The sequence below is a fragment of the Schistocerca serialis genome, chromosome 3 (assembly GCF_023864345.2).
Source record: "Schistocerca serialis cubense isolate TAMUIC-IGC-003099 chromosome 3, iqSchSeri2.2, whole genome shotgun sequence".
Lineage (NCBI taxonomy): Eukaryota > Metazoa > Arthropoda > Insecta > Orthoptera > Acrididae > Schistocerca > Schistocerca serialis.
The window spans coordinates 423947657-423972211 of record NC_064640.1 but is presented as its reverse complement, the minus strand read 5'-3'; the positions used below and the strand labels follow the sequence as shown (position 1 = coordinate 423972211).

General features: G+C 41.9%; 1 protein-coding gene across 1 annotated transcript in view; it reads left to right on the top strand.

Annotated features, from left to right (window-relative positions):
• LOC126470304 (protein unc-79 homolog) overlaps nucleotides 1-24555 on the top strand; it is an 857658-nt gene that overhangs the window by 225291 nt on the left and 607812 nt on the right. Inside the window, exon 14 of the mRNA XM_050098074.1 lies at nucleotides 1798-1940. Coding sequence (XP_049954031.1) covers nucleotides 1798-1940 — 143 coding nt within the window. The remainder of the gene's footprint in view (nucleotides 1-1797; nucleotides 1941-24555) is intronic.

Here is a 24555-nt window from a genome sequence, read left to right as displayed (position 1 = left end):
ACTGCTGTACAACAGTATACAAAACAAACAGAGCTCAACAATATTACTAGTATAGTTCAAGGCACATTGACAAGTATTTGAGAACCATCCACTTTTTGTTGTGTGAGTAAGTCTGTCACATCAAGGATGAAACCAACATATGACACAGTAACGACATTTTATTCACTTTCTAGCATTTATTCTACATGAACATAACACAGAATTGACACACATTAGCCACCATAAAATAATACACCTTATTTTTTTTATTTTGCACTGAGTGCCTTCCTTGTCTCAAACCATCCACCAGCAATAATCTGCCAACATAGAAGGTAGTTGTTTCCTTTCATATGACACCTCTGTAGTCAAAATGACTTTAGAGAACATATCACCAACTTCACCCAGAATGTCACTACAGCATTCTGTAAAGCCTTCCAGAAGTGAGTTAATCAAATGTACCTCCAAAGAAATGTTGCACCATACAGTCTGATATTCTTTTGTCTGTCAATCACCTTTCATTTGTAGTATTTCTTGTTTTGATAAACTTTTCCAATACCTTCTTGAGACATACCAAAACCCTCTTCCCTTCTGTAGTGAAGTGTATTCCAACCTGTTCATGTTCCAGAATATCTCTGCATTTTGAGTCTACAAATACACATCCCTTTACCTTCAGAGATAAAATGAAAGGGAATTGTTCAGTCAAATATGCAAACCCTGGCTTGATTGATGCATAACACTTCAGAATTGTTTTATTAAGTCAAGTTAAGTGTGAAGTGGTGGAAGTGGTATATCTTCATGAGTATCCAGAATTTCATGTTGCACTTTTATTTGCCACTTTCCACCCACACTCAGGCCATTCCTTTTTCAGATATTAAGAGTTATGGTACTGACTATTCCACTCACAAAGAAAACATGCTTACTTCATTATATCCCAGTTGTGTTCCCAATAATATAACTATTATTTTGTAGTTGCCACATATCTTCATTTTATTTTCATTGTAGTACAATTAATTTAACATATTTTTTGACCTCCAACTCTATTGAAGTTGATGTACGCAACAGGAAGGGAGGACTTTTGTTTTTATTGTGGAGCACACCCACCTTGAGACATGTTTTCAGCACATCTATAAAATGTCTGCACTCCTGTGCCATAGCCTTAACAATGAAATTTTGTTGAGATTTTATTTTCCCGTGATAACTATTGTTACCCTTGCAGCACAGTTCTACTGAAAAGTATACACTTTAGATGAAGGAAACAAGGTAAATTGCAACTATAATTAATTAAGAATAGTTAACAAATATCGAGAAAACAAACAATTTAAACATAAAAATTAGTTTCATTTCATTTATTTAATGGTATTTAGCTTTTATCACATTCATACAAAATTGATCCAGAATTCCAGCTGTTATTTCCATTTTTGCTATTGAATAGCACTTCCAGTGTGTGAGATGTTGCATTACCAAAGTCGACTTTTCATGCGTAAGGTGTGCATGCATTCCCATTGATACTGTCTTTCCAGCCATGACTGCTGAACAACATAGAATTGGTAATGAAGGTAATACAGTAATCAGGTCTGCAGTATTTTACTAAATCTATCTATCTGTATTTTTAATTGCTTGAAACTGGTACTGACAATTTATTCAGATAAATTAACATCAGTTTCCCTTAAACCAGAACACCTTCTCCTAAATCCCAACCATTAGTTAACTTTCCTTCCTTTGCTCTTTTTCTTACTTTCCTTTTTATAGAGAGAGAAGGACAAAAATCATCAAAAGATGATATTAGTTAACATTTTTAATGTATAGTTCTTTTAACAGCTCCAGTTGTGGAAGATGAATCTGGAAATACATCTGGATTTTCTGATGAAGAATTACCTGCTATGAGACACATGCATTTTGAAACTGATGCAGAACGAAATTTGTCGTGCTGTATTCTGATGCTAGATATCCTTCTTAACCAGGTGAGGATAAACCAATATTAACAGCACTAATTATTCAAAAGATGGTTTTATCATAAGCTATTAGCCCAAGAGCATTTAAATATCTTTGACTTGTCATTTTTCATGACAGCTATGCTTGAAAACAATATTTTGATCTCACTTTCTCCCATGTATATATCAATAAATGACCATGACAGTAAAATCAAGGAAATTTGAACTCATATTGAGACAAATGGAAAAATCTTTCTTTCTGAACAATGTATAGATGTATGCTGGTGTCCAAAATTAAAGCAACAAATGGATATTTTGAAAGGTTACATTTATTTTGTCTCAAAACAGCATAAATAGGTGACAGTAAAGCACAACCACTGTAAAGAATACAGAATGTAAACAACTGCAACATGCATAAAAGTATACAAAAATGTTCTTCATTTTTTCCAACTTAACAGATTTGCACGCACATTCCAACTGTGTTCTGTGCTCAGTATGGGGTGCGACCACCTCTGGCAGGAACGCAAGCCTGTTGATGATGGGGCATGCAGTGAATGATGTTACCAATCATATATTGAGGCAATAACACCTATTCTTCCTGCAGTGCTGCTCACAGTCTTGGAGAAGGGTTGATGAATGCTGATGTGATGCAAGCCATCTCCCTAGTGCATCCCAGACATGCTCTATGGGATTCAAATCTGGAGAGCGAGCAGGACACACTATGTGTGCAATATCTTCCATTTCCAAGAAAACACCAACCACTCATGCTCTATAAAGTGGAGCATTATCATCAATCAATACAAAGCCAGGGCTCACAGCATCTTGCAACAACCACAAATGATGTCCCAATATCTTGTCACAATACATAACAGCAGTTAAACCTTCTCGATTCATCTGTACAGTTTCATTAAGAGGGGTTCATGTAGTCAACATAATCCCTGCCAACACCACTAGGGATCCTTCTCAGTATCGGTCTCTTCCCTGTATACACAGTGATTGTGGATGGGGGGCTATGCAGCAAACACTACCTTGTTACAGAAGTGCCATGACGTCATAATTGGCATGATTGTCCATTGACCAGAATGTCATCTTCCATGCAGAATATGACCGTACAAACATCTGGTTGACAGTTTGTGTGATTATATCATGCGTTAGACATAGGACAGGGAAAGAGCAGTTTATTGCTTTAATTTTGGATGACAGCATAGATGATTAGGTTTAGTGTGGTAAGCACTGTATAAGGTAAGATTAAGATGTAAGTCCTGCTACTTTATTTATGAGCAGCTACTTACATTTAAACTATGTCTCCATTGCTGCTACTAAATGCAACAGAAATTTATGCTGGGTGTTGCGTCTTGCAATACAATAAATTGAAGGGTTAGTAATTATAATAACAATTCTGTCTTGATATTTTGTAAAATAATATAAACAATTAAAACTTTTTCACACCCCCATCTCCCTCTCTCCTTCTATGACCATCATTTGGGAAAATGTGTATCTACATGGAATGTTCTATAGACATGGTGCTATGCAGCTTGCATAGGTCTCTGGAACCTTATGATGCCTTAAAGTCAAAATCAGGAGCATGGGATTTACTTCTAAAATTTATTATGTTCAACTAGTATGAGACAGGCCTAATGTCCATCTTTGATGACATAGTAAGTATCCTTATGTCACATGGACAATTCTAGTAGGCCCCGAGTTTACTAAATATTGCTGATGTGACATAAGGATATTTACAGGGTGCCACTGGAGATAGCCATGAAGCTCAATACCAGTCTATGAAGGCATAGTCAAAAATAATGCCTCAGAATTTTTTATGTGAAAGCTCTTAAACCTTTTTAAATAAAACAAATGTTATTAATGTTCTACATCTTTAATCTTCATATTTATGTATTTATTCCTCAACATAGTGACCCTGGCAATGCACACATTCTCCCAAAAAACACTAGTTTGTTGATACCATCACTGTAGAATGTTTGATCATGCTGATGGAGCCACACCCTCATCTCTGCTTCCACTGCTTAATTACTACCAAATTAAAGGCCTAGAAGCTTTTATTTACATTTTGGAAACAGATAAAAATTGGATGGATCCAAGTTAGGACTGTATGGAAGATGATTGATGACAGTGAACCCAAAGCATCAGATTGTTGCAGATGCTGCAGCACTCATGTGTGGTCTGGCATTGCCATGCTGAAGGAGAGGGTGTCCAGGCATGGACAAACTCCTCAAATTCGAAACTCGATTACATCATGCTGTCTCTCACACACCGATATACGAGGGTTGACTGAAAAGTAATGCCTCCACTTTCCTAACTCTTTAACAGTTGGTAGCATTGGTATGTGGTAGGTACTGGCTTGTTCCATAGCCTCTTCTCTGCAGCTCCAGTTGGCAGGGAGCCTTAGTATTGAATGGTTGTATTGTTACAGTGTAAAATATGGAACCCTGCACGTACGGTTTGTCAATGTGATTTAAGCAATGTGCAGTCATTGAATTCATCAGAGAATGAAAGCAGTGTATGGTGATTGTGGTGATGTGAGTACTGTGCATCTTCATTTTTGTAACATGAGAGGAATTCCTCACAAATTTCAAGTCTATGTGCTTTCATTTCAGGAGTCAGCATCTGGGGTACCCATCATGCACAAGTCTTCCGATAGCCAAGCAAAGCAATAATGTGACCCACACATTTATGTGAAATGCCAGTTGTGCTAGCAATTTCTCTCTGAGTGATACGACAACCATCCTGAATCAATATGTCAATATTTTGCTTGTGAAACTCGGTGGTTGCTGTCACAGGACGTCCAACTCTTTGTTTGCCACGCAGGTCAGATGTTCCTGCCTCAACATCTTTAAGCTTTCTCGCCCAGTGATGCACAGTACTCACATCAACACAATCACCATAAACTGCTTCCAATGTCTGATGAATCTCCTTTGGGGTGACACCGTCTCCTGTCAAGAATATAATGACTGCACGTTGCTTAAATCGCATTGAGCAACCATCTGCACAGGGTTCCATACTTTACACTATAACAACACAACCGTTCAGTGCTAAGGCTTCCTGCCAACTGGAGCTGTAGAGAAGAGTCTATGGAACAAGCCAGTACCTGCCACATACCAATGCTGCCAACTGTTGAAGAGTTACGAAGGTGGAGACATTACTTTTCAGTTAACCCTCGTAGTTTATTACACACTGCCATGTTGCACACTACAATTCAGAGCCCTCTAGTGGCAGAGGGCTGCAAATATGTAGACATGAAGAATAAAGATGTTTTATTAAAATAGCTTTAAGAGTTTTCACATAAAATATTATGAAACCTTATGTCTCATCAAGCCCTTGTAGCATATTAAATTTTAAAAATAAATCCTATGCAGCTAATGGCAACTTTTAATCATCACAAAGTTCTTGAGATATATGGAATGTCTTATTTTCAAAACAAATAACAAGGACAACTTTGGAGTAAGTAGCATGATGATAACTTAGCCATAAGACAAATTTGTAATCATATTTTCTAACGATTATTTACATTTATGAAAAGGATAGATTCCTGCTCACCATATAGATGACATGTTAAGGTGGAGACAGGCATAACAAAAAGACTGTTTCAGCCAAATTCTTCTTCAGAAGACAAACAAAACCACACAAACATTCACATCTTATGCACACAAGACTGCTATCTCTGGCTCCTCTGGCCAGGCTGAAACTGTTGCGTGGAATGAAAGCACCAATCGGGAGTGGGGCAGGGCAGGGAGAGGGATATCAAGAGTGTGGGGGCGTAAAGAGTAGAGAACTTTCTGGTGGAGCAAGCAGGGACAAGAAGGTGGCAGGACAAGGCTACCAGGGGCAGCATTGGGAGGCTGTGGGGTCCAGGGAGTTGGGGCGGAGATGGGGGAGTCAAAGGAAGAGGAGGAACAGAGAGTAGAAAAGACTGGTGAATTCATTGGCAAAGAGTGGCACACAGTGAGGGTGAGGGGATATAAATTAGGAGGAGGTTGTAGGACAAAGGGGGCAGAAACTATTGGGTGGGTACAATAGGTTATCGTAAGCTAAGGCTAGATAATTTCAAGAATGGAGAATGTGTTGTAAGGATAACTCCAGCTGCACAGTTCAGAAAAACTGGCGGTAGAGGGGAGGATCCAGATGGCCCCAGTTGTGAGGCAGCCATTAAAATCAACCATGTTATGTTCTGCTGAACGTTGTGCCACAGGGTGGTCCACTTTGCTCCTTGCCACAGCTTGTTTGTGACATTCATCCTGGTGATCAGATGGTTGGTAACCATCACAATATAAAAGCTGTGCAATGATTGAAGCAGAGCTGATATATGACATGGCTGCTTTTTTGGTGTGGAAGGAATGGAAGCTGTCAAAATGCAGGTATTCTGGGTTTAATGTGGACAGAGGAGCAGATGGAGCCATCAGAGAGGAGGAGGTCAGCATCGAGGAAGTGTACACTATGTAGAGGAGGACCATGTTAAGTGGATGGGAGAGATGGTGTTGAGGTTGTGAAGGTCCAAAGATAGGGTGTCTTGGTCCTGAGTCCAAATAATGAAGATATCATCAATGAACTGCGGTTTGTGGTTTTGGGATGCTACAAAGCTTTCCTTTACATTTTGGGCAGTTGGTTGGAGCTGTTGGCCAATGAGGGCCAAAATTCTTTCAGTGGGGACACAATAACCAGTTATAATGGGGCATGCACAATTAATGAGTTTGTGGATTTTGGGGGACATGTATAGAAGTTGGGTGTGTGGGGTGTCATGGATGTGAGGAGGGAAATGGATTCAGGTGAGAGATTCTGGAAAGGATCTTAGGCTTTAAGCAGGGATTTGAGGTTATGCTGGACTTCTGGTAAGAGATTCTGAAAACGGCCTAAAGCTTTAAGCAGGGACTGGAGTTTACGTTGGACTTCAGGGTTTGGATTACTCTGGCAGAGTTTATAGGTGGAGGAGTCAGACAATGGCAGAGGCCATTCACCAGGCAGTCACTGCAGTTCAAAATGTCTGTGGTGAGACCCTTGTCTGCAGGTAGGGTGATTGAGTGAGGATGTGTTTTGAGGTTGTGTATGATTGTCCTTTTCTCTGTTAACAAGTCGGTGTCCTTTGGAAGGCACTTGGGGAAGGATGGAGAGGCTAAGTGTCAGGTATAAGGAATTCCTGGAAGGTGACTAGATAACAGTTAGGTGGGAGTGTGGAGGGGTGGAGGATTAAGGTTAGATGGTAGTAAGAACTGGGAGATGCAGGGTTCAGTGTTGGGAATAGGTTGTCTCTAGTTGAAGGGATTGGTGACAAAGAAGTGTTTCCATTGCAGCGATTGGGAGAAGGAGAGTAGATCTTTGACAAGTGCAACATGGTTAAATCTGGGTATAGGGCTGAAACTGCAGCCTTTGGGAAGGACTGAAATTTCTGTGGGGCTGATGATTTTGGTAGAAAGATTAACAACAGTGTTCCTGAATTGTTTCGGCTCAAGTTTTGGTGGTGTGTTGATAGGGAGTTTCGAGAGATGTGGTAAGGTGAAAATGTCAGCTAGGCATGGTCTGGGTGCTGTGTGGGGTTGAAAAGGAGGAATGCTGTGAGTAGGACAGTGGTTGAATAGTGGTGCCCCAACCCAGCATTATAAAATCAGTAGGTTGGATAACTTATGAAGGTAGTGCCTAGAATTCTCTTCTGGGTGCTGGAAAGCAAGGGATATAGTTTCAGAGATGTGATGCCTGTAGTAGGGAATGCATAGTAGTTGTCTCTCTTGCAGGGAGAGTAGAGATGGTTCTTACTTCCTTGTACCATGGATATGTGTTTTTGCAATATGATGTTGGTGAGGTGCAGGCATTAGGAAGGGTATTTCCAAAGGAAGAAATTTTTGTTTAGGCATTATTTGAGTAACAGGATGTGAACCTGGGTTCAGCCAGTGAAAGGGATACTTTTATGAATTGGTGCAGAAAACTAGAGCAGGGGTCATTGTGACAAGGATGGTGTTGGGGAAATAGGAGGTGAAGGCATTAGGTGGTTGTGAGAGGACCTGGATAACTGAAAAAGATGCATAAAAATACATACAGACACACAAAATTACCCACAAACACATAAAAATATTCCAAAATTCGCACCAATACTTGAAAATACATAAAAATACACACAAGAAGATATGTAAGAAATGTAAAAAGAGATGGAGGGCTGGGGGATATGTTAGGTCGAGTTTCACAAGTTCGTGTGGCACAGGTAAGTGTGGAAAATAACATGTGAAAATATGCAAGAATGATGGTGGAAATGAGATAAGTAGCAATCATTTAATTATCAATAGGAAGAATTTGGGGTATGAGAAGCTGCACCAACAACCCACATGGTCACATAGCCATGTGTTGTGCTTGGATGAAACCATTGATATGGCATGGCTCAGTACAATGAGTAGAGTGATACTTTAGATAATAATAACAACGGAAAACATCACCAGATTGTGGGATGGAAGGAAAGCTGTTAGGCAAAATCAAACAATTAAAGTCCAGTTTGAAATATCACCAATTATGAGAAGGATATTAACCTTAAAGATGACGTGTTGAGTTGCATACTGGCACAACAAGACAGACTGTTGCACACTAAGCTTTCAGCCAAAGCCTTCTTCAAAAAAGAAAGGAAAACACACACATACACACACATTCACACAAGCTGGCACACCTCACACACACACAACATAACAACTATTGCCAGTTGTTCTGGGAAAACTATGACTATTGTATCAAAATAAAGTAGCAATTGGGAGTGGAGGAAGGAAGGGTGAGCGATAGCAGAGTACGGGTGGGGAAAGAGAAGATCATTGTCTAGCAGAGCATGCAGCAAATAGGAATCAGCAGGACAAGGTTATTAGGGGCACTATTGGGTGGCTCTGTGGGAGGGGGGTGGGAGGAGGGAGGGAACAGCAAGTGGAGAACGAAAGGAACAGAGAGGGGAAAAGATTGGTGGGTACACAGACAGAGAGCAGTCCTCAATGAGGATGAGGGGGCATGAGTTGGTCTATAGGACGAAAAGGGCAGAAACTTTTGGTTGGAAGGTGTAGGGACAGTAAGTTATCCTATCTTCAGGCCACAGTATTTTCACTAGCATAGAATGTGTCATAAGGACACCTTCCATTTGTATAGTTCAGGAAAGCTGGTCGTGGAGGGAAGGAGCCAAATGGCTCAGGTTGTGAAGCAGCCATTATAATCAAGCTTGCTATGTTCAGCTGCATGTTGTGCCACAGGATTGTCCACTTTGCTCTTGGCCACGGTATGGTAGTGACCATTCATCCTGGTGGACAGATCGTTGGTGCCGGCCGGAGTAGCCGTGGGGTTTTAGGCGCTACAGTCTGGAACCGAGTGACCGCTGCAGTCGCAGGTTTGAATCCTGCCTCGGGCATGGATGTGTGTTATGTCCTTAGGTTAGTTAGGTTTAATTAGTTCTAAGTTCTAGGCGACTAATGACTTCAGAAGTTAAGTCGCATAGTGCTCAGAGCCATTTGAACCATTTGAACAGATCGTTGCTAGTTATAACAATATAAAAAGCTGTGCAATGATTGCCACACAGCTGGTATATGACATGGCTGCTTTTACATATGGCCCAGCCTCTGGTGGGGTAGGATAAGCCTGTGACAGGACTGGAATAGGAAGTGCTGGGTGGGTGGATTGGGCAGGTCTTGCACCTAGGTCTTCCACAGGGATATGATACCTGTGCAAGAGGTTGGGATTGCAAGTAGTGTAGGTATGGACTAGGATGTTGTGGAGGTTGGGTGGGTGACAGATCAGCTCTTCCAGCCCAGGATGGTATTAGGTTATGAAGGGGGCACTCTTTTGAAGCTGGTTCTTGAGGCTGATGGGAGGATTGGGGTTGTGTGCGAATATGAAGTGCGAAATCTGTCTGAGAACTAAGTCTGAGGGATAGTGCCTTATTAGAGATAATCAAAGCCCTGACAAAGAATGTGGTTCAGTTGTTCCATTTTGGGCCAATATTGGATAATGAGGAGGGCACTCTTATGTAACTGATTCTTGGAGGGTGGGGAATGGGGAAGGATTGGGGGGGGGGGGGGGGGGAGGACTGGGGTGGAGGATATGGCACAGGAAATCTGTTGGTGTACTAGGTTTGGAGATTAGTGCCTATCTGTGAAAGCCTTCGTGAGACCTTCAACATACTGGGCAAGGGAGTTCTTATCACTACAAATATGATATCCATGGGTGGCCAGGGGCTGTATGGGAGGGATTCTTTGGTGTGGAATGGATGGCTGCTGTCGAAATGCAGACACTGTTACTTGGTGGTTGCTTTAACGTGGACAGTGGTGTGGATGGAGCCATCGGAGGGTTGGAGGTCAACATCCAGGAAGGTGGCCCACTAGACTGAGGAGGAGCAGGTGAAGCATATGGGAGAGAAGATGTTGAGGTTGTGAAGGAGTGATGATATGGTGTCTTGGCCCTCAGTTGAAATATGTCCCCCATAAGTTATCCAACCTGCTGACATTCTTGTCAACCCCTCATAGTACACAGGCCATACCTAGCTTACCTTTTCACCTTACCACATCCCTCAAAACTCCCTATCAACACTCCACAGAGTCAAAACAATCCCAGAACATTTTTGTTAACCTATCCACCAAATTCCTCAGCCCACACCAAAATTTAACCACGTTACATTTTTCATAGATCTACTCTCCTTCTCCCAAACCCTGAAATGCAGACACTTCTTTGACTCCAGTCCCTCCACCCAGAGCCAACCTAATACCAACACTGAACCCAACCTCTCCTCATCCAGCCATGACCCTATCCTCCCATTCCACCTAACCACCCCTTTGTCTCTTCCATGAATTCCGTATCTCGAACTTCCAAAGAACACTAACCTATCAGCAGAAGAAAGGAAAGCCATACAGTCTCAAAAAAGATCCTCACCTAATCATCCTATATGCAGATGAAGGTTCCATCACAGTCGCAATGAATGGCAGTGACTGACTGGCAGAAGGCCTCTGCTAGTTGTCTGACTCCACCTATAAACTCTGCCAGACTGATCCCATCCCAGAAGTCCAACATAACCACCATACCTGTTTAAAGTCTTAGGCCCTCCCCAGAACCACTCTGCTGAATTCATTTCCCTCCTCAACTGTATGACACCTCCCACAGCTACCTCCTACTTGCTCCTAAAAATTTGCAAACCCAACAATCCTGGATGCCCCATTGTGGCTGGTTATTGCACCTCCACTGAAAGAAGTTCAGCCCTCATTGACTAGCCTCCAACATCAAGGATACCAACCACTTCCTCCATTCCTGGGTATTGACCACCTCCTTCCTGATGGCTCCATCCAGGTACAAGGGGGACCTCCTTCATCACCTAATACCACCCTGGGCTGGTTCAACTGTTCTGTCATCCACCCAACCTCCAACTTCTACAACATTGTAGCCCATATGTATGCCACTTCCTATCCCAGTCCCTTGCCACAGGTATCACATCCCTGTGGAAGACCCAGGTGCAAGACCTGCCTAATTCACCCACTCAGCACTTCCTATCCTAGTCCTGTGATAAGCTTATCCTACCCTATCAGAGGCTAGGCCACCCGTGAAAGTGGCCATTTATTATACCAGCTCTGCTGCAATCATTGCACAGCTTTTTATATTGATGACTACAACCAGCTGTCTACCACAACAAATGGCAACTGCCAAACTGTTGCCAAGACCAAGTGGACCACCTTGTGGAAAAAATTGTAGCTGAACTTAACATGCTTAATTCTAATGGCTGGTTCACAACCTGCACCATTTGGATTCTTTCTTTCCCACCAGCTTTTCTGAACTTTTCAGATGGGAGTTATCCTCAGACCACAGTCTCGAATATCAAAATTATTTGGCCCCAACTTATGATAACCTACTGTCCTCGCACCCTCCATCCAACAGTTTCTGACCCTCTGTCCTATAACCTCTTCTCAGATCATTTTGCCTCATCCTCATTGTGCTCCGCTCTGTGCCAGTGTACCATCCAGTCTTTTCCTCTCTCTGGTACTATTCTGCTCTCATTCCCCTCCACCACGGCCTCCCAAAGCTGCCCTTCTGCCATTTTGGGCTTATCCTGTCACCTTCTAGTCCCTGCACACTCCACCAGTCAGTGTTCTTCTTTCCTCCCACACAACGCACTCTGCTAGTCGTCCACCTTCCCTGCCCCACTCTCAATTGCTGCTTTAGTTCATCAAAATAGTTGCAGTGTACCCAGAATGGCTGGAGATAGCATTGTCACATATGCATCAAGTGTACCTGTTTGTGTGAATGTGTGTGTTTTCCTTTCTTTTCAGAAGAAGCTCTGACTGAAAGCTTAGTGTGCAACAGTTTCTTTGTTATTCCTGTCTGCAACTAATTGTGTCATCTTCATGGTGAATAGCAATCTATTCTTTCATAATTGTTGGTATTCCAAACTGGATTTTCAGTTGTTTCACTTTTACATGTAAGAGTCCTTTAAAGATAATATTAAACAACAAAGCTCTGAGAAACATCCTTCATTGTCAACTTTTCTTATGAGTAGACCCACAAGAAAAATTTTATCCGAAGACACACATATTTGGTTAGAATGGGGAGGAAATGAGCTAGAGTTTAAAATATCGTTATCACAAAACACAGGATCTACTAGATAAGATAAAGAAATTAAGCTGTAATAATATTGCATTTTTGCACTTACCCACATCATTTACATTTTAAGCAATTGTATGATGTATTGATTTGCAAACACTCACATTGTGCCAATTTGACTCAAGTCAAATGAGATAGTACTCATGATTCTAAAAGCAATAAAATATTCATTCTTTGTTGTCTTCTTCACAGAATGTGCAGATCATGTTAGCAACATTTTGACACATAAGCTTGCAATTGATCACGTGCCACGTGCACACACACACACACACACACACACACACACACACACACACACACACACACACACACACACAGACTGTGAAACATACATTTTCATGCTTTCACCAATACTTCTGCCTGCCAGATAAGGCTTTATTTTGTTATAGATTTTTCATATGTATAACTGTTTATTCATATTCTTCAGAAATTCTTGTCCTGTAATTTTTTTGCTTGAACTAAGTGCACAAAGAACATGTGAATTTAGAGGACAAATTTACCAAATGGAAAAATCCTGCTAATTTCAATCTTCTTTTTCTTCTATTAACACCAGAATTTCTAACTAGATAATCATTAGCGTAAACATCATATTTCACATGGTTATAAAATGTTCCAACTTCTGAATTTTTCTTTCCTTTATCAGGTATTATTGAGATGAGTAGAAGAAATCAGAATTTGGCTGGAATATACTGGGTGAGTCACTAACTTTTGCCACCAACAGTAACTCTGACAGTATGATAGGAGCTGAAAAATGTGTGGAACAAAAGTTGCATGGGACAATGGCGGCCATAATATGACAGTTTTCTGTTGCTAGGTGGGGTAATGTCAGAGATATGAAGGTCATCTTTGTTTTTTTTAAATGGGATGCTATAGTTTGTTACTTATTTTCTGACAGCAGCTATTGAGACAAATCCAGTCATGTGTAACAGTAAGGTCTTTGAAGGTCAACGAAGGTCAAAAAGGTGGCATGAACGTCCATTTACAGAAAGTGTTCAAAGTGATGACCATTGGTATCAATGCAGTGCTGCAATCTTCTTATCATGGACTGAGTGGTATTCCTTATCACATTGGCACTTATTGAAGCGCATGTTCTGACAATTCTGTCTCGCATATATTCAGGTGTAGTTGGAATGTCTTTATAAACAATGTCTTTTACGAATACACACAAGAAAAAATCCAGAGGTTTCAAGTCTGGCAAATGAGCTAGCCATGATACATCTCCTCCATGTCCAATCCAACAATTTGGGAATTGTTTCTGCAACTCATTTCTAGCCATCAGTGAAAAATGTGTCAGACACCCATCATGTTGATACCACAGTGTGTTCTTTGTTCCTAAAGGTATTTATTCCAATAACAGTCCTAATGTTTCTTGCAGGAATGTGGTGTACTTCCTGCCATTAAGATTTCCTTAGATGAAATAGAGGCCTATAATTCTGTCCTCCAGAATCCCACACCATACATTCACCGACTGTGGTTTCTGGTGTGCAACTTGCCTTAGCCAACATGGATTTTCAGTTGCCCAATAATGCATGTTATGCAAATTAACATTTCCATGCTTTGTGAATGTAGCATCATCAGTAAATAGAATCAAATTAATAAATGTGTCATTCCTCTGAATCTGAAGTTGAACCCATCAGCAAAATTCAATGAAATGCATACAATCCGTACTAGTTAATTCATGGTGGAGACTGATATGGTAAGGATGATATTTATGATGATGCAGAACATTAACACTACTACTCTGGCTCATGCCAGATTCCCTTGCGATTTGGTGTGAACTAAAACAAGGATCTCGAACCACAGCGACATGAGTACCAATTTCCGTTTTCTCATTAGTAACTTTCCTTTGCCAGATATGTTTCCCATATGTTAAAGATCCAGTTGTTCTCAATTTATCATACATATATTTAAATGTACGATGTGTAGGGTGAGTATGTTGAGGATATCTTTCAGCATATAAGTCTCTAGCTCTCACTGAATTTCATTGGCATTCTCCATAAATGAGAAGCATATCAACTTGTTCTTTGAAGGAGTACAGCATTCACTTTCACTTGATTCAATGGTACTAGTCTTACCATTCCTACTAATGTTGTATTGGGAAACCGATAAATGGTGTTTACATGTCAATGGCACGTTAGATGGATACGGCGTATTCGGCGAATACCTACTAGTTGCACAATATACGAGAGAGAATTGCCAGAGCATGTGATTTGATAAGTGCCAATGTGATAAGGAATACCACTCAGTCCATGATAAGAAGATTGCAGCACTGCATTGATACCAATGGTCATCACTTCAAACACTTTCTGTAAATGGACATTCATGCCATCTTTTCAACCTTCATTGACTTACAAAGACCTTACTGTTACACATCACCGGATTCATCTCAATACCTGCTATCAGAAAATAAGTACCAAATTATAGCATCCCATTTAAAAAAACAAGGTTGACCTTCATATCTCTGACATGACCCCACCTAGCAATAAAAAACCAACGTCATATTGTGGTCCCCATTGTACCATGCAACATTTGTCCCACAAACTTTTCAGCTACTGTCATACTTTCAGAGTTATTATAGGTGGCAGTAGTTATTGTCTCACCCTGTATAACATGATTGCTACATCTTCTATAAAACCAAAGAGCCTTGAAATGGTGCATCATTGTTTGTTAGACAAATTCTGGAAGAATATGTTTGGGGGAAAAGACCAAACTATGATGTCATCAGTCTCATCAAATTAGGGAAGGACGGGGAAGGAAGCCAGCCATGCCCTTTCAAATGAACCATCCCATATGTGATTTATTCATATATAATGTTCCATGTAATATCAATTTTTTTTTTTTAAAAAAAAAAAAGCAGAATTCTTGCAAGTGGCCCACTGGTGCAACAGTTGTCAATAGTTTCATTGCTTTTAGTACTTCCTATTACAATTGTTTGTTGAAAGGCTCATCTGAATGTATGCCTGTAAAAATAACAAATTCCATAAGATAAAATGTTCTGGGTGTACCAAAGCAACTGGCTTTATGCCTATATGGCTGATATTATTGGAATGAACATCGATCTCATTTGCTAGATGGAATGAGATGCTTGTCAGTTGTTACGCACTTTCCAAGAGCATACACCTTCAAATGCTTGTCTTTCAATGCTATGATAAATTCACATATGTCAGACCCTTCTACATCCTAAAGATATTTGTAATGGAGATAGGAATCTTTGTAAGTTTTTGTGCATAACAGAAAGCCTACAAATTTTGTAGGAAAGTTCTGGTAGAATATAGATACTTAAGGAATAAAGGAGACTACTCACCAAGAAGCAGCAGCATTGAGTTGTCAACAGGCATGCATAAAAAATGAAGAAAACTTGGTAGCTTTCAGAGTAATCCTTTCTAGAGGACACACACACACACACACACACACACACACACACACACACACACACACACACACACACACATGTCCCTATGCCTATGCCTGCTGCACCCCTACATGGTGCCTCTGGATGCACAATGCTTGTGCTGCATTGCAACAGGTGGACTAGATTACGGAGGGGTTGTCAGGTTGGGGTGGGTACGGGGAAAGAGAGAGGTGGGAGGCAGGAAGATGAGTTTGTTGTGAGTGGCTAGTGGGTGGAGGGTGGCAGCTGGTTTGCCAATAAATAATGCTAGGCACGTGATGCACAACTGTCAGAGCCAGTGGGGAGAAATGCATGCTGAAGGTGATGTGTGGACATGAATTGAAAGGGGGTGATAGGATTGAGGAATGGGAAACTGTTGGGTGGAGGATGTGTGGACAGTATGTTACCAGAGACTGAGGCGAAGGCAGTTATGTAAGCCAAGGATGTGTTGCAAGGACAGTTCCCATCTGTATACTTCAGAGAAGTTGGTGGGGGAGGGAAGGACCCAGGGGGTCTGGACAGTGAAGCAACCATTGAAACTGAGAATGATGGCATCAACTGCATGTTGTGCCACCAGTTGGTCAATTTTATTCTTAGTAACAGTTAGGTGGTGGCCATTCATCCTGTTGGACACCTGGTTGGTAGAGATACTGACATAAAAAGCTGTGCAGTGTTTGCAGCAGAGTTGGTATGCTTTGACAGGTAGCCTGGCCTCTGATGGGTGGATAAGCCTCTGACAGAACTGGAGTAGGAAGTGTGGTATCGATAGCTAGGATGCCATGGCGTAGCTGCCATTTAAGTTGGCACTATGACAGACAATGATGACAGCGCCCTCTAGCAGGCGCAGTTCAGCTCTACGAGCACCACTGTAGATTCTCCCGATTTTGATCAAGAGCAGATGGCTGGGACACTTCACACCTCATTGAATCTTTTTGTATCCTGCCTGGAAGGTCTGTGGGTCTGGTCTTGTAAACAGAAAAGTTGGCTGAATGAAGGAATTGAGTTGGAGCAGGCTAAGGTAATACATGTCGATACTGCAGTATGAACTTAAATCACCTTTATGCTAGCATGAAGAATACATTACTTTGCAACGAGATGTGAAGTGTCCCAGCCGCCTGCTCTTGATCAAAATGGGGAGAATCTACAGTGGTGCTCTTAGAGCTGAACTGTGCCTGCTAGAGGGCACTGTCATCATTGTCTGTCGTAGTGCCAACTTAACTGGCAAATACACCATGGCATCCTAGCTATCGATACCACAGGAAGTACTTGGTGGGTGGATTGGGCAGGTCATGCACTGTGTCTTCCACTGGGATATGATCCTTGTGGCAAGTAATTGGTATAGGGATGGACTAGAAAGTTGAATAGGTTGGGTGGAAGATGGAACACCACTTTAGGAGGCATGGGAGAACCTTGGGTAGGATGTACATCATTTCAGGTCCTGTTGATAGATAATCAAAGCCCTGACAAATGATATGGTTCAGTGTTGCAGTCCGGGATGATATTGGGTGAAGAAGAGGCACACACTGCTTTATAGGTGATTCTTGAGGGTTGTGGGAAGATTAGGAGTGTGTAAGATCCTTCCCAACCCTCCTAAAGTGATGTTCCATCACCACTCGCTCACCCTTAACCACTCTTCCCACCTCCCGTCTCTCTCTCCCTCTACCCAACCAACCCAAAATAACCCCTACCCCAGTCTAGTCCACCTGTCGAAATGTAGCACTGGCACTGTGCATCCAGACAACATCATGGAAGGGCATAGGCATACCTGTAAATGTATGTACATGTGTGTGTGTGTGTGTGTGTGTGTGTGTGTGTGTGTGTGTTTTCTGTGTGGATTTGTACTCTAGCTCAAGAAAGAGTCAGTCCAGAAGCTAGTGAGTTGCTTACTTTTGTGTGTGGGCCTGTCAATAACTCATTTTGTTTCAGTCAACGATAGCTTCCATGCTTATTGAGACCTAATCTGTTTCTACTGTGCCATAATGTTTCACATTAACATGGTGAATTAACACCCAACCAAGAGAGTTTGGAAGGTAAGGCCTCCTAATCAGCCCTCAAATAAAATAAAGGCAGTGAACAATAACACCACACAACTGTATCGAAAGCAAGTTACTATTGTTTACTGAGAAAAGTGCTTATCTCCATATCTAGCCACCAGTCCCTTGCATGGATGTCAGATGCTTTGATATTTCCCAGTCCTTCCATGGAGTTTACATAAGCATGAACCTCTCCCTGCAACATCAGGCTGGTGACTCCTACCAACACTTCATCTACCTATGTGAACATTTTCCCTAAACCAGTTGAATTCTGTATGAAAGTGTGGATATTTTTGCTTCCTTTATATGAGAAGGTGGGAACCACTGAATCCATTGCAACATCAATTACAATCTTGGATGGAACCATTTGAGGGAACCCAAGAAATGGAGAAGCGAAGCTAGTTTTGGACACAGTGCTGCTTAGGAGTATCACATTCAGTAATGCCTCATTATGGTGCCTCAGCAGATTTCCATTCTCCATCCAGAGTTGCTCCATCATAGCTTGCAGCTCTGAATCCATCTCTAGCTGTTCCTGTGACTTGGTGATGGGCATCCCTTTAAATTACACACACCAAACAAACAGAGTGCTTAGAGTGCTTGTTGATTATGCTAATGAATACTTACAGCTTGTCATCTGCATATGATATGTGGATTTGATGTATTATTATGTTTCTGATCTCAGTTTCATGTACTGACCCATTCTGTGATCCTCCATTTGGTCATACAGAGCTAGACACTTAAAAACAAAAATAAAATAAGAAAAAGGTCTCACTGATGTCTCTGGCAGCACTGTGCCCTGGCAGTGACTTCTCCTAAAAAGCAAAGCTTGCAACTTACATCATCTGACTGACAAACAGTGTGGCAGCATCAGGCACTGACATGGCAGTGGTACTGCAGGCAGGATGGCACTGGGTCATCATACCCTTAATGTGACCTTGTTCAAAGGAGATAGAGGTGGTGGGCAACTTTGGATGGCCTTGTGCAACTGCAACAGCAGTGGTGGAAGTGGTGGTAGCGACAGCAGCACTGGGTAGCCTGCAGTAGGCAGTTTGGGCCGATGGCACAAAGCGTTCATCCACTGTGCCACATCACAGAGTCAGATGGCCCCAAATGGTGGTTTCAAGCACACACTCGTGGATAGTAATTTATATGTGGCATCTCAAAGCCAGGAACAGTGTGAATTTGCCATCTCATTTCTGATGCCAGTTTTTGCACCTGCTTGGGGGTGTAGTCAGGATCAGAAAGTGAAGTGAGCTTGTAAGAAATATACACTACTCACTGCCATGGTGATGAGAGAAGGTAGCTCTAGTAGCCTCAGACCCTTGTTGAAAGAGAAGCGAAATGCAAAGGTAAAGAAGATTAAGCCACATTTAGCATCTGCTCTGACATCAGCTTGGAAGAGAAGAGAAAGCCTTTTTCCACCATTGCTCCAAGAGCCCTCTGTCTCACAAGTCAGGTGATCCCACAGCATGATTTGACTGGCAGGGTGGCTTTGCTGATGACTATTCAGCCTATTCCACAATGAATTGGTCAATTCATGTCACATTCACTGAAGGGTGACTGACAAAAAAAGGTGGCCTCTTTGTAAACTTTAAACAAAAGAAAATTTTGTGGTACCTGGGAAAAAACAGCATGAAGGGGAGAAAGAGGAAAATAAAACCCTTATTAATAAATGGCTTCCATCAGAATGAAGGCAGTGAAGAAGAGAAAAGAAGTCCTCATTGATAAATAGCTTCAATCCCACAATGACGTGTGAACTTATTAACAGCTCATGCGAAGAGGCAAAAACGCCTAGCTCAGGAAAGACCATTAGGCAGCTTTTCACAGGAAACATATTTTGAGAATTAATTTAAATATAAACTCCCATAGATCACACATTATTTGATTTGCAGACGCTCACATCTGATGAGGAATAATAGTAATAAATCAAATAATATGTGACATGTTCCACTTTATCTGTACATAAATAAGTAATTGTAAGTGTATCTCCCACAGGTAATGTTTGATTCCTTTTATTTTAAATAATCTGACACCTCTGAGCTAAGAGACTATTCCCTCTACAGGAAATGTGACCTTGCTGGTGAGAGCAAAAGACAGTCATCAATGGGACATATCACACCTGCCCTATCACCCTCACCACTCACTTATAAGCAGTCACCATGGCTAGTCACGTATGGTCTAATATTACAGTATACTTTATTTATTTAGTATCATATAACAAGCTTAACAGAGAGTTTCTCAGAGATTCAATAAAAGAATTTCCTCATCTATTCCTTGTCAGAGATTTTAATGCCCCCAACTGTCTCAGGGCTTCACAGACAGGACACAAATATATTAAACACAGTCCAAGAGACACAGTTCAATTGGACCACATAATCCTTCTCTCCCATAGCCTTCCCATCTGTCCACCTGCCCTTACAGACACTACTCTATGGGAAGTTGGTACTAGTCTTTGTTTGAGCAACCACTTTCCAATTTCATTGCACTTCCCAGAAATGGCAGGCCTTGACAGGAAACCTTCAAACTGGGCATTGAGCAGAGCAAATTGAACATTGTACAGCCTACTAGTGATATGTGAATGCCCAGATAACATCTGGGAGTGGGCTGATGACATCACAAACATGATTCACTACACTGCTGGAGCATTCATCCCATAGATCTCAGGAAAAGAAAACAGTCTTCACAATTACACACACACATGTGTTACCACTGGGGCTCATGTTGAGACCATCAGGAGAAAACCTAGCATTATTTTGGATAGAAAAACGAAGACTCGACAAACAATTAAAGAAAGTAGATGGAGGTCATAACAAACATTTCTAAGTTAAATAAATCATCCCACTCTGGCAACATGGGCATGGGAGTAATTTAGGAAAATATCTGGAAGGAAGGATAGAGATACAGGTGGCAGAAATACAGCAAAATTATACTCTTTTGGTATCACAATGGCTTATTGTGCAGAGAATGGCAGATTATAACATATAATGTGATACATGGTTACACATTCAAACATGTAGAATGGAAGACTGATTTTTGAATCCACTAACACAGAGATGAAGAATGCATTTCAGGTCCTCTAGTCACTAACAAAGAGATCACTCATTCTCCATGTGACAGAATCTGCCTTCTCAATAGCAAAGAGGACAGTTGTTGGCCCTTAGGAATCCAGTATGGAATGCTGCTCCACTATATCCCCACTTCAAAGATATCCTCCTGAAACTTCGTAATAAGCTCTCATTTGAGTGAGATTATAACAGCTCTTGGAGGGAAGCTACCATTATCTCTCTCCTAAATACAGGGAAGGATCACAAAACTCCAACTAGTTATCACAATGTGGCTCTGACCAGCTATATAGGAAAGACTCTTCAACTGATGACCATCAGCCACCTTGTGTAATTCTAAATAAAAGAATCCCTTGTCTTCCTCTCAGTATGGGTTCAGGAGGTATAATTCCACTCTTGAAAACCTTATTCATGTGGAAACAGCAATACATGAGAGTTTTCTTTGCAAGCAGTAATTGGCAAATATATTTTTTAGCTAGAAGAGTTTTGTGATATTACATGAAGTCATATTATCTTACATCAACTCCATGAGCGGGGATTTTTTTGGCTATCTCCAATTTTTATTGCCATTCTTCCTACAAATTCAATATTTTACATACTGAGAAGTATCTGCCTTCTCATATCATTTTATTTGGGTAAGTGGTGATCCTCAGGGAAGTATTTTAAGTGTTTCCCCTTTCCTTGTTTCTTCAAACAACATTTTGTCCACCACAAAATGTCCTGTAGAACACTTTTTTCTGTTTTCTGTACATCCTCCAATCTTGTAACCACATGTCTCAATTTCAGGCAATATTCAAAATGCTGGAGAAATGGGTAAAGAATACTGCTTTTAGGTTTTCATAGACAAAACTCTGTGCATTACTTTTAATAGCTCACACCATGACTGTAGCGTGCCAGACAGGCATCTGAGGAACAGCCCTTAATCTTTTGAAAATTTGGTGGTGCCTGGGCCTTACATTTGATGACAGACTTACTTGACATCTGAAAGATCTTAAAGCTAGTTCAGTGAGATCATTTGGAATATTAAATGCTGGAATGGCTAAACTAAGGGGCAGACAGACTGTACTTGCTGCAATTTTATAGAAGTTTTATACATTCTCTTCTCAATTATGGCTGCAGCATATACAGATCTACATACCTAAAATGTTATGAATATAATAGAAGGAAACATTCCATGTGGGAAAAATATATCTAAAACAAAGATGATGTGACTTACCAAACGAAAGTGATGGCAGGTCGATAGACACGTAAACAAACACAAACATACACACAAAATTCGAGCTTTCGCAACCAACGGTTGCTAAGTCAGGAAAGAGGGAAGGAGAGGGAAAGACGAAAGGATGTGGGATTTAAGGGAGAGGGTAAGGAGTCATTCCAATCCCGGAAGCGGAATGACTTACCTTAGGGGGAAGAAAGGACAGGTATACACTCGCACACACACACATATCCATCCACACATACACAGACACAAGCAGACATTTGTAAAGGCAAAGAGTTTGGTAGGAGATGTCAGTCGAGGCGGAAGTACAGAGGCAAAGATGTTGTTGAAAGACAGGTGAGGTATGAGTGGCGGCAAATTGAAATTAGAAATTAGCGGAGATTGAGGCCTGGCGGATAATGAGAAGAGAGGATATACTGAAGGGCAAGTTCCCATCTCAGGAGTTCTGACAGGTTGGTGTTAGTGGGAAGTATCCAGATAACCCGGATGGTGTAACACTGTGCCAAGATGTGCTGGCCATGCACCAAGGCATGTTTAGCCACAGGGTGATCCTCATTACCAACAAACACTGTCTGCCTGTGTCCATTCATGCAAATGGACAGTTTGTTGCTGGTCATTCCCACATAGAAAGCTTCACAGTGTAGGCAGGTCAGTTGGTAAATCACGTGGGTGCTTTCACACGTGGCTCTGCCTATGATCGTGTACACCTTCCGGGTTACAGGACTGGAGTAGGTGGTGGTGGGAGGGTGCATGGGACAGGTTTTACACCAGGGGCATTACAAGGGTAGGAGCCAGAGGGTAGGGAAGGTGGTTTGGGGATTTCATAGGGATGAACTAAGGGGTTACGAAGGTTAGGTGGACGGCAGAAAGACACCCTTGGTGGAGTGGGGAGGATTTCATGAAGGATGGATCTCATTTCAGGGTAGGATTTGAGGAAGTCATATCCCTGCTGGAGAGCCACATTCAGAGTCTGATCGAGTCCTGGAAAGTATCCTGTCACAAGTGGGGCACTTTTGGGGTTCTTCTGTGGGAGGTTCTGGGTTTGAGGAGATGAGGAAGTGGCTCTGGTTATTTGCTTCTGTACCAGGTCGGGAGGGTAGTTGCGGGATGCGAAAGCTGTTTTCAGGTTGTTGGTGTAATGGTTCAGGGATTCCAGACTGTAGCAGATTCATTTCCCATGAAGACCTAGGCTGTAGGGAAGGGACCGTTTGATGTGGAATAGGTGGCAGCTGTCATAATGGAGGTACTGTTGCTTGTTGGTGGGTTTGATGTGGACGGACATGTGAAGCTGGCCATTGGACAGGTGGAGGTCAACTTCATGGAAAGTGGCATGGGATTTGGAGTAGGACCAGGTGAATCTGATGGAACCAAAGGAGTTGAGGTTGGAGAGGAAATTCTGGAGTTCTTCTTCACTGTGAGTAAAGATCATGAAAATGTCATCAATAAATCTGTACCAAACTCTGGGTTGGCAGGCCTGGGTAACCAAGAAGGCTTCCTCTAAGTGACCCATGAATAGGTTGGCATACGAGGGGGTCATCCTGGAACCCCTACAAAACCTTTCACCTGACTCCATCAACCTCCTGACCCCACCAACACCCCGCACCCCTACCTTCTACCTTCTTCCTAAAATTCACAAACCCAATCATCCCAGCCATCCCATTGTAGCTGGTTACCAAACCCCCACAGAACATATCTCTGCCTCCGTAGATCAACACCTTCAACCCATTACATGCAGTCTCCCATCCTTCATCAAAGACACCAACCACTTTCTCGAACCCCTGGAAACCTTACACAGTCTGTTACCGCTGGAAACCATCCTTGTAACCATTGATGCCACTTCCTTATACACAAATATTCCGCACATCCTCGGCGTCGCTGCGATGGAGCACTTCCTTTCACACCGATAACCTGCCACCCTACCTAAAACCTCTTTCCTCATTACCTTAGCAAGCTTCATCCTGACCCACAACTTTTTCACTTTCGAAGGCCAGACATACCAACAATTAAAGGGAACAGCCATGGGTACCAGGATGGCCCCCTCGTACGCCAACCTATTCATGGGTTGCTTAGAGGAAGCCTTCTTGGTTACCCAGGCCTGCCAACCCAGAGTTTGGTACAGATTTATTGATGACATTTTCATGATCTGGACTCACAGTGAAGAAGAACTCCAGAATTTCCTCTCCAACCTCAACTCCTTTGGTTCCATCAGATTCACCTGGTCCTACTCCAAATCCCATGCCATTTTCCTTGACGTTTACCTCCACCAGTCCAATGGCCAGCTTCACAAGTCTGTCCACATCAAACCCACCAACAAGCAACAGTACCTCCATTATGA